The 11665-nt window shown below is 33.8% G+C and overlaps 1 protein-coding gene across 1 annotated transcript; it reads left to right on the top strand.

Moving 5' to 3' along the window:
• The first annotated feature begins 838 nt into the window (after positions 1 to 838).
• On the top strand, positions 839 to 2638 carry LOC112790181 (uncharacterized). Its single transcript, XM_025832447.3, has 3 exons — positions 839 to 1113; positions 1281 to 1404; positions 1990 to 2638. Exons 1-3 carry the CDS (start codon positions 892 to 894, stop codon positions 2217 to 2219), a joined length of 576 nt encoding a protein of 191 aa, XP_025688232.2. The 5' UTR covers positions 839 to 891; the 3' UTR covers positions 2220 to 2638.
• The last annotated feature ends 9027 nt before the right edge of the window (positions 2639 to 11665 follow it).

Here is an 11665-nt window from a genome sequence, read left to right as displayed (position 1 = left end):
TCTCCAAGTCCCACGTTCTCTCTTCAGCTTGCTTCTTAAAATCCGTACCCCTGTTCTCAACTCAACTTGAGGGTCAAACAAAAGTCTTATTGTATGAGAAAAACAATAGCTACTTTTCGGCCTGTTTTCCACCTATTAAAAATCTTTCGACTTCGACGCTCTTGCACAATCTATTACTAGCTCCAAGAAATTCTCATATTCTGTATTGTGCTGTTAATTTGGAATTGCTTTAGCTTCAACTCCGATCATTCTCCACACTTGATGCTCCATATAATCAGAGTTTTGTTTTCTCATGCCGAGTCCTTACATCGTCGACATTTTGACTATGCATGATCAACTGATTTCATCTTGGATCTTTTCAATTTAATACATATGAGTTGGTAAACATCCTAGTCGAATTTTCCAATAAGTTGGAATTTGTACTAACACTCTCATTTGGAGAAATTGATATATGTGATATGCTTTTCCATCTACCATATATACATATATATCTGTGTAGATTCACTTTATTTATGGATCGTGGCTTTTTAATCTGGACTGTTTATGACCAGCCTAATGAGTTAAATGAGCTGGTCTGTTTAATTTTTTTTAGAGTAAAGGACAAATAAGTCCCTAACCTTTTTTTGCGGACATTTTCGTCCTCAAGAAAAGGAAAATACATTCAAGTCCCTCACCCCCGAAAAATATGGATATTTCAATCCTTCCTTTTAATTCAGGCGTTTGGGCTGGATGGAAAACGCTGATCTGGCAGAGGTGGTGCTTACCTGGCCGTTACGGAGTCCACGTGGCAGGGAGCTTTTCGTAACAAGACATATAAGTCCCTGGAGACAAAAACGACGCCGCTTCGTTACCTTTCTTTTTTACGCTCAGAAGCTGCAACCTTTCTTTAAAATGAGCTTGTCTCTCATACAAGGCTACTCTTCTGCCGAAGAAGATGATCACCCCCACTTCCATGATTCTTCTTCCGACGACGACGCCGCCGCCCACCACGATGTCGTCACTGTCAAACCCTCAGCGGCGTCCCACCCATCATTGGGCAACCGATCCATCTTCGACCGCCCCCAACCTTCCTCTGCTTACGGTCTTCCTTCTACATTCGATGCATTCTCCGAAGTAAACATTCACATCCAAGTTCCAGTCTTTTTGCTTCGTCCACAATTCTCTATTTCTGAAATTTTGGAAATTAAATAATAATAAACATTTTTTCTATAGTTAAGTCATTATCTTCAATTTTGTTCGGTATTGTTGAAGTTTGGGTGTTTGTGTAAACTTGATGGGAGGTTGCAGGGCCGCCCCAATTTCTGAATAACAGCGAGGAATATAATCCGGTGAAAGATGCTGAGCCGCAACAAGGGAGGTATGGCAGCAGGAGGAATCGTAAGGATAAAAAGGATTTACCCACAGGTATCTATTATATCTCTAAAAAGGTTCATGCTTGTTATCTTTGGTTTATATACGACAGAGTTATGGTTATCAGAGAAGAACATCAAACTAAATGCTTTCAATCTAACTTTACCGTAATTAGTCTTATTCCACCATTGATTTGGAATGGAGATTTTATACTTTGAACAAAATTAACACACGTGAAGGGATTGAATAGTTCTTCTGAGTTTCTGGTTTCCCCTTTGTTTCAGTTGTGTGTTTGTTATAAGCTCTTTTTATAAAAAAAATAAAAAAATAAAAATCCATACTTGCTTGTCAAGTTTCAGTTGTTTATGTTCAAAATGCTTCTGGATGGCCTCAATTGAAGTACTGGCCTTAGGTGCTATTTGGCAAAGGGATACGATCAATGATCAATGAAAATAATATTTTTTTCCTAGGGTTGGTAACTAGGTATATTACTCTGATGTGTTAACTCAGCTGGCAGCTACTGTAGCTCATATAAATAAAAAGTCTTTAGTTAACCTTTTGGACTTTAATTTGGTTCCAATAATTGGTGTGTTCTTGTTCATTTCAAAATTTTAATATTTGTTTATACACTTCTTAAAGGTGCGGTGGTAGAGGCAAAGCCTCAATTGGTTGGGATCCATGAACGAGTAAGAAGTGACAATGGTAGTCAACCATCGACATCAGTTCTGTCAAGCACCCCAGAAGAAGGCAAGCGGATGCCAACGGCAACCAATCCCAATACTGAATTTTGGGCAAGATCCCTACTGTTATCAATGTCTTTTAGGATGCGAGCTCGAGTTAAACTGACCTCCACTTCTTCTCCAGCTTGATGATACTCCTTCAGATGCTATGGAAGGAAGAATTTCCTTTCTTCTTCCACTCCCCACAACACCCACTTCGCCCTTTCTGTGCAGATGAGGGATTAGGGCAGAAAATTTTGAAAGATTGGGAGAGGTCACAAAACAGCATCGTTTTTATCTCCGGGGACTTATATGTCCTATTACGAAAAGCTGCCTGCCACGTGGGCTCCGTAACGGCCAAGTTAGCGCCACCTCTGCCAGATCAGCGTTTTCTGTCTAGTCCAAACACCTGAATTAAACGAAAGGGTTGAAATGTCCACGTTTTTCGAGGGTGAGGGATTTGAATGTATTTTTCCTTTCTTGAGGATGAAAATGTCCACGAAAAAAAAGGTCAGGGACCTATTTGTTCTTTACTCTTTTTTTTTTTAAAAAAAATATTTTGAACAAAAGTCACTTTTGAATGAAAAAATTAAAACAAAATTTTTTAGTCGATAAGTTGGATTTTCATATTGAATAAAAAATGTTAAAAAATACTAATTTTAAAAAAAATCATAAAATTAAACGAAATGACTATTTAGTCCATTATTTTTTTAGGTTAATCAGACTAAGTAGTCTATTTAATCTAAAATTTAAATGAACATCATTTTAAAGATAAAAATTTACTTATTTAAATAGATAAATAGAATGATCCAATAAATTTAGCTCATTTTGACGTCCTATTAAAAACAAATAATGAGATATCATTCACTTATTCTTTATCATTTTCTTGGTGAAAGCTAGATGTCAAAGAGTGGGAAATTTTATCATTTTTTGGTGAACAACAGTTTATGCTATTAGCTTAGATTCTGATAAGCTTTATAATCATTTATGGGGAATGACTTCAAATGGACCAACTAGAATTTTAGATCTTAATGATTCGTGTAAAAAAATATAAAATGATCTTATAAAATGTCTATACTATCCTTTTCTTTATCTTTCCTTCAATTAAACATCTTTCATCATAATACTTACTTCTACCACTACAAAAATATCAACACCACCATTAATGATAGCACCGACACTATCCTTGCTCTCCCTTTTTTTTGTGAAATTGTTCTTCTTGTTATGCATTCAAACTTCGAACCAAATCATTGTCTCTCTTTTATATTTTCGATCTAACACGCTCTTGTGAACTTGGATATCTTCTCCTTCTCGAAACTCTTCCTTAGAAATCCTGAAGCTGGGCAGTAAAAACTGATGTCATGGTTTTCTTTGCCAACACTGCAATACCAGCAAGGGAGAGGGCAAGAAGTATGTGAGGTACTACTGACAGGGAGTGATAATGAACGAAAAAGATCTACGATAAAGATGCTGAGTTAGTGCTCTGATGAGACAGTGGAGCAGGATGGTGGCGTGGTTCTTTGAATGAAATTTAAAGTAAGGAGATAAACCTAACTTCTAAATAATGACCGGTGTAAGAATTTTTTTGACGGTAACTTATTGATGTTTGGAGTGTTGTAAAAAAGAAGAAAAAAGAATAAAAATAAAAATTTAAAATAAAATTATTTTTAAAATTATTTAAATATAAATATAATTATTTTATAATTAATAAAAATTTTAAATTTTAGTCATTGATTCAAAATTTAAATAGCCATAATTTATAAAAAATCTTAGACCATCAAAAATTATAATATACTTTTTTCAAATTCCAACTGATAACTAATTCTTCACAAACAATGTGCGGCTAACATTATATAAAAACTATTTGCAGGCCACGTTGGTTACAATACTCTACATAAATAAAGCTTTTGAAGATTTTGTAATCATTATTTGATACCCTCTTTAAGTTTTCTTTCTATATTGAAACTGATAAGACCCAATTTGAATTTTATGGAAACACAAGAAGAGGATAGTGCTTGGTTTTGCATTGTTTTAATTTACTATCATATTGGGTGAGTTTGAATAAATAACTTAATTAAGATCTTTTAAAAATAAAATTTAAAACATAAAAATTTATATTGATAATAATTTATAAATAAATTATTTTATATTTAATTTTTTAATTTAAAAATAATAAAAAACTTTTATTATAAAAAAAGTTATTTTGTATTTTTTTATAAATACCTAAATAATTTTTTAAAAAATTATAAATTAATTTTAAAAATTACACTAAATATTAATGCTATAATTTTTCATGGTTAAAAGTAAAAACAAAATGTTACTTATAGACCTATCTTCTGCACAAATTATATTATTAATAAGATACAAAACTTTTGTTTATTCACTTTTTAATAGTTCATTTCTTAGGGATTAATTTTAAATAGTCAAACATGCACTCCTTCCATTGTTGCCGATTCTAAGCCATTTGCATATCGTTGCTGTCCAATTGTACAAGAAACTTTTAACCCCCAAAATCCAACCGTATCCAACTATAATCATTATTCATTTCGCACTTTCTATTATGGTTTGAATTTCTACACGCACTGTGAAAAATGCATCCTTGACACATTACATGACAAATCCTAGTTTTTCCCAATACTTGCATGCATATCTTTTATTTATGAGAGGCTATTGAAAATGTAAACATTGGTAGGAATTTAAGAAAGAATTTAAGTATGAGTCACCATAGTAAGAACATCTCTAATTGTTAAACTTAAGGACTTTAAACAAAAGTGTTAGATGAGAAACACTTTACCATAGTAAACTCTTTTCATTTCTTTTGTAGATATAATCAATGAATGAATTGAATTGCTATTTTTAGGTAATTTTCTTTTTCTTTACACTCTTGTATATATTGCTTTGATTTCTAGGTTGTTTGTTAGATTCATGTTTGATTAGAATAGTTATTTTTGAATTGCATGTTTGGTTTAAATTGCTTAATTAGTTGCATGTTTGCATAGTTTTTAGAAGTTAGTAATTCTATTAATTTTGACTTTTGGTTAGTTCTAAGAATGCATATAGTGGTTGAGATAATTTTGTTCTGTTTTTATGCTTCCCTAAAAAAAAGAGTTGTCACACGTACGCGTGACTCATGCGTACATGTCGACGCCTCAATTTTGATCATGCGAAAACCATGATGAATTAGTGTTGCTGCATGGTTCCAAAACAGAGAGTTGTGCTAGAACCATGCAGGCATTGTGCGCTGGGCACGAAAAGCCCTCACGCGTATGTGTCGGTACCTTTTTCTTCATTTCACGCGTAAGCATGATGGACGCTTCCGCGTCACATGTCTTTTCCTCCTTATCATGCGCACGCATGACCCATGCATGCGCGTCGCCTTCGCGCCCTCAGCCTCAGCTGCCCTGTTTTTTTTTTTTCTTTTCTTCTTCTTTCTTCTTCCTTTCTTACTTTCTTCTTCTCCCTTTTTTCAATGTTTTACTTCTCATTTTTCTCATCTTTCATTTTCTTTTGTCCATCGCATTTGCATACTTTCATTCATTACATTTTAACGTTATTTTTGTAGATTATTCTTATTTTCCTTCTTGAGTTTGCTATTTTACTATTGGTGTTAAATTTTTCTACTCAACTGTTGAGAATTTCTTGGATCATTTTGGTGCTTCATTACTTATTTTGCATTAATTGAAATTTTTGTTCCGTACACAAGATTAGTGATTTAATCCCTTCTAACTCATTATTCTTTGTTTTGTGCTTCATTATCATTGAGTTAGGATGGGACCGAAATCTCTGATGCTTATAACTAATCTTGCTTGTGTAAATTCTTGTTTGACCTTGATGCTTTCAAGAGCTTTCATCATGCCATTTACTTATTCTTTGATTTTACTCTTGCATCAATTGTTAGTTGATATGCCCTTTGCTTATATTACTTTTTCACTTACATGTTGTAGCTATCATGTAGTTGAGAATCCCACTTTTATTCGGTATTAGCCCCCACCTATATTCTATTTGCTTTGATGTCTTTGTTTTTGGGCTTAATCTTCTACCTTTTCTCCCTTTTCAGGCTGGCTACCAAGAAGGGAAAGGAAAAGCTTCTAAATGGGGCGAACAACAAGTTCCTTCACGTAATCTTTTGAAGGAGCTCATCAGTTGTAACAACCCACCCTAATCCACTTTGCTCATCTTTGCATGCACCGACAACGGTGCAATCTTTAAGTGTGGGGAGGTCGATGACCGACTTCCATGGGTAACTATTTCCTTTTCCAACACCAATGCTCAATTCTCTTTGTTAGTTAGTTGTTGCATTGCATGATAGATTGCATGTTAGTTAGAATCTATACATATTTTACCACTTCTTTCTTGCTAGGACTACTTGGTTGAAGTGATGATTTCTTTTTCAAGAAAACTATTTTAGGGCATCCTACCAATTTGAATTAAAAAATTTTGTTGAACTTGCTTGAAGGAATTAATTTTAGAACATGATTTTTGAGCTAAGAACACATAAGCATGTGAGTTTTGAGTCTAATTGTTTGGTTACATCATATAACCACTATTTTCATTCTTGTGTGTATTATTCTCTTTCTATGATTGTAATCTTTAATTTGTTTGATTCTTTATATCTATTATTTTGTGTATGAATGCATTTATGCGATTGAGGCATTCATTTCAATTAGCTCACTTACCCAAATAACCTTACCTTTTATCTACCATTATTAGCCAATTTTGAGCCTATTTGACCCATTTGTTCTTAAATTTAGCACGTTACCAGCCTTAAAGCAAAAAAAAAATAATGTCCTTAATTTGGATCTTTGATTAGCTTAGGCTAGTGAGAGTGTGTATCATTTAAGTTTGGGAAAACTTGAAAACATTGGTTGAGATAAAAGTGTAGTTTTGTATTTTTGTTCAAAATCTTAGGAATTTAGTACATACTCATGCATTAAATGTTTAAACCATATGCATTGATATTCTTGTATATATTTTATTATGGAAAGAAAAAAATAATAATACAAAAAGAGAAAATATATATAAAAATAAAAAAAGAGAAAAAAAAAGCAATAAAAAGGGGAGAAAATGCCCAAAATTTAAGTAATAATGAAAATGCATATGTGATATGAAAAGAAAAGAATGCATAAGTGTGTGGAAAAGTGAAGAATGGAGAGTTAGGTTTTGTATTTGAATTGTATAGGTTGTTATATGTGTTAGGTGAGAGCTTAGGTTAATCAAAGATTCAAATTTCAAGCTCACTTGACCATATGCATCCTTACCTTTACCCTAGCCCCATTACAACCTATAGATAAGCCCTCATGATAAATGTATGCATGCATTGAATAATTGTTGATTGTTAGATGAAAAATAAATCTTGAAAAGCATGATTAGAGGATAATTGAGCGAATCAATCCTATACACTTGAGCGACTAGAGCGGATACACTTTCGGTGAGGGTTCGATTCCTTGTTCCCTACTTTTATGAACTTTCTTCTTGCAAGTTTGTTTATATTTTATTTTGATATTTGAATTGGTGAAATTCATGAATCATCATACTATGTTAGCCCTACATGTTTATATTTTTTCTTGGAGATTGATTTACTTTTAACCAAGTAGGTAGAAGCATTTTGCATGTAGTTGCATTCATATAGATAGATTGCATTAAATAAATGTTCATACCCCATTTCTTGTCTTTCTTTATTCTTAGCATAAGGACATACTTAGTTTAAGTGTGAGGAGGTTTGATAAACTCCAATTTTGTGGTTTATCTTGTGTTAAATTTAGGAAATTTTATCAACTTATCTCACATTTATTCAATGAAATAGCATAGTTTATGAATGTCTCCTAATTTGTGCTTAAGAGTGAAAACATGCTTTTTAGGCCTTTAAATTGCTAATTTTAATTCACTTTAATTCCATTCGATGCCTTGATATGTTTGTTGAGTAATTTCAGGTTCATAAAGGGAAGGTTGGGTGGAAGAAGTGAAAAGAAAAGCATGCAAAGTGGAGAGTTCATGAAGAAATGGATATTTGCAGAATTCATAGCGACGCGTGTACGTGATCCACGCGTGCGCGAGGGAAAGAAATCTGCCAAGCAACGCATACGCGTGACCCATGCGTACACGTGACAAGTAGCACGTGACCAACTTAAAGGCAATATGTTGGGAGCGATTTCTGAACCATCCATGCCCAGATCCAACTCATTTTCTGATGCAATTGAACCCAAGGATTGGGGGGGATGAACCAAGTAGTCATAGTTTAGTTTTTAGCCATGTTTTAGGTTAGATATTTAGAGAGAGAAGATCTAACTTCTCTCTAGAATTTAGGGTAATTTAGGTCAAATTTTCTTAGATCTAAGTTTTAATTCTTGCTTTCGTTCAATTTTCTTTACATTCCCTTGTTCTATTATCTTAATCCTCTTAGTTTTTCTTGTTAATTTTTTTATTTTGCCAAGTTAGTTTATGAACTCTCTTTTCAATTTCAATTCTCTTGTTTCCATGTCTTTTTATGTTTGTTTTAGTTGCTATTGTTGATCTCTTACTTGGGTTAGTTATAGTTTTTATTAATTCTTTCATTTTATGATGTTTGCCTTTATTACACTCTAAGTGTTTTACAAAATATTTTCACTTGTTATGGAGTAGTTTTTTTTTATACTCTTGGCCTAGGCTAAGGGAATTGAGTGACCTTGAGTCATTAGGTCTAATTGGATTGGTGATTTGGGAATCCTTATTGGTCACTTTGATACCCATTAACACTAGTCCACTACTAAGTTAATTAGTAGTTAGGTTGGACTTATATGTTGATGTTGATCAATCCTATTTGATGTACTTCAAGCATAGAAGTAGACTTGATGGGTTTGGCCTCTCATAATTGTTAATATATGGTTATTAGACAAGGATAGTGACCTCAATTCCCCAACCTTTGCCAAGAGTCCTTTTTTCATTTAATTCCTCGCATGCTTATTTACTTTCTTGCCTTTTAATTTTTTTTGTCAATTACCATCAAAACCCCATTGTTCCTTCATAGCCAATAATTGAGCACTCAAATGCAATTCCTAGGGAGAACAACCCGGGACTAATACTCTCAATTTTTATTGGGGTTTGTACTTGTGACAAACAAATTAAACTTTGATTTGAGGATTAATTGTTGGTTTGTACTATACTTGCAACGAAATTCCTTTGAGAAAATTCTAGACCTAGATAAATTATTATATCAATATCCTAATAGCACATAGACACACACATAGAAAATGCACAGAAGCATAGCCAGTCCATCCCTCAGGCTCTACAGGAACGAACTGCTCTGATACCATAATATAACACCCAATCACACAAAATCTTACGCTTAAGTCATAAGTTAGAGATGGTGAGGTATTACGACCTCTAAAAGTAAAATTATATAGTTAAAAAGATTTATAGGAGCCTTTAAAGAAAAGTTAAAAAAATGAAAGCATTAAAACAAAAAGCGTAACACCCACGAAGCGACAACATAAGCGAAACAAGGTAAGAGTAAGCTAACGTGATATATACAGAAGAGTTCCAAAATACAGATAACAAAGCTCAAGACTCGAAAGATAAACCGGCCAGAGAGCATATATATATATATATATATATATATATATATATATATATATATGAGAACCCAAAAGAACCCAAAAGACAAAGTTTACAGAACCTGTTTCTCAAAAATAACCTCTAAAAGGAAGCTAATACAGCTTATACATACTAATGGAGATAATAAGTATCTACATATATACATATAACCAAAATAAAGCTCCAAAAGAAACAGAAATCTTCGCTATCAGAAGCTTCCAGCATGCCTCAACGAGGTACCTCACATCCTGCATCTGAAAACCACAAAATATATATGCGGTGAGAACCAGAGGTTCTCAGCATGGTAACAGTGCCTACATATCTAACATATAATGTCCTGAAAAAGTCAAAAGCAATCCTAGAACTTCCGACATATAATTAAAATCTTATAAACATAACTAAACAATAAAATAAATCAGATAACTAGCTAAGGATCTTCATTCTATCTAAAACTCCCATTTCCAACTCTTTCGACTCCCAACCACCACCGAAATTAAATGTTATAAACACAATTATTACATACAAGAAAATCACAGACATAAAGCATATACAACAATTAAACAGGTAGCAAATAGTTTATGCAATCACTTAGGCAATCCAAACAAGGCATACCAAACAAACATATAGATGCATACAATGCATGCCTGTCCTATTGGCTGATGAGTCTCATATATCGGTTATAAAGCCAACCCGACAAGTCCTGGTAGCTAACCATTGGATTGTCCCTTTGTCGTGCATTCCCAACTCAAGTAATTCTCAACCTTAATCATATAACACCCATACTAGTGTTTATCCACAGGGGTGAGCTCATCCGAAACTTTTACAGTGTTCGGCCACACTTACGACATACGGTCAGCAGAGTATCGAGTCTCAACCTGGAGCACGTGGTGACTAGCCACTACTTTAACTCAGGAAAACTCGTATCTCAGATATTTAAAAGTGCAACAATCATATTATCAATCAACAATTCATTACCAACACAGCCAAAATTCAATATCAATATAGCCATCCAGCTCATAGCATAATTTATAATCAGCCACAATTCATTACCAACACAGCCATCCCACCCATATCATAAACAACACTTCCACTATCATCATCAGTAAACTCTTATGATCAATATCAAACATGATTTATCATTAATTTCCATCTTTCTTCATCAATAAGTTACCTTTCTCACAGTCCTTTCTATGCTTCATTACCCAAAAATCCACCTACTAGGCTTTAAACAAGAGAAAATAGGGTTTTGAAAGCGGGAGGAATGTGTTTAAAAAAAATCAAAATCATAGTTTTAGGAAAATAGGGGATTGCTTACGCGAGGAGCATATCTCGTAGCATATGCTCGCGTTGTGTGCCCCCTTTCGCATGCGCACCCTGGCAAAACTGGACTTCTCACGTACACATCACTGGTTTGCGTACACGAGCTCCTCAACTTGAATTGATTGCTCGTGTTGCATGCCATATGTCGCGTACGCAACCAAGTAAAATGCCATTCTCGCGTATGCGACACACACCCCGCATACGCGAGACCTCTGGGCCATAGCTACCGGTCGCATCGCGTGTGTCCCTTGCATACGCATGTATAGCAGAAGTTCAAAAAGCTGCTAAGTCCAGAATTTTTAATTTTGTACCAAAAACTTTGATTGCGCATAACTTTCTCGTTTTAAAACATTTCTCCTCCGTTCTTTGAACGGCATAAACATCTCGAACCAAATTTTCTTTCTAAACAGGTTTGATACAAATCGAAGGTTCGGAGATCAAGTTATACTCCACCAAAATTGGTCAAAATCATAGTTCTTGTAAAACTTTACAAAATCTCTATTTTCAAAATATACCAATTTCAAACCTTTTAAAAATTAACCCAAACCCTTCCAATTCAGCATCTTTCATAAATCTCAACTCAATATTTTAATTTCAACAATATACAATTCACATTCATCATCCTACGAATTCTCTATTTTTATGAAATTCTAACCTAATACTTCCAATTCCACAATATTCAATATACATCATCAAATATCCATATC

This window comes from Arachis hypogaea, chromosome 3 (genome assembly GCF_003086295.3).
Source record: "Arachis hypogaea cultivar Tifrunner chromosome 3, arahy.Tifrunner.gnm2.J5K5, whole genome shotgun sequence".
Lineage (NCBI taxonomy): Eukaryota > Viridiplantae > Streptophyta > Magnoliopsida > Fabales > Fabaceae > Arachis > Arachis hypogaea.
The sequence above is the reverse complement of the archived record's forward strand: the minus strand, read 5'-3'. Positions and strand labels throughout refer to the sequence as shown.

Bases quoted from the DNA above. Each gene is read 5' to 3' on its own strand.
- LOC112790181 (XM_025832447.3), top strand. From the start codon at position 892: ATGAGCTTGTCTCTCATACAAGGCTACTCTTCTGCCGAAGAAGATGAT. The intron at 1,114-1,280 runs GTAAACATTCAC...ACTTGATGGGAG, and splicing joins CATTCGATGCATTCTCCGAA to GTTGCAGGGCCGCCCCAATT. The intron at 1,405-1,989 runs GTATCTATTATA...CACTTCTTAAAG, and splicing joins TAAAAAGGATTTACCCACAG to GTGCGGTGGTAGAGGCAAAG.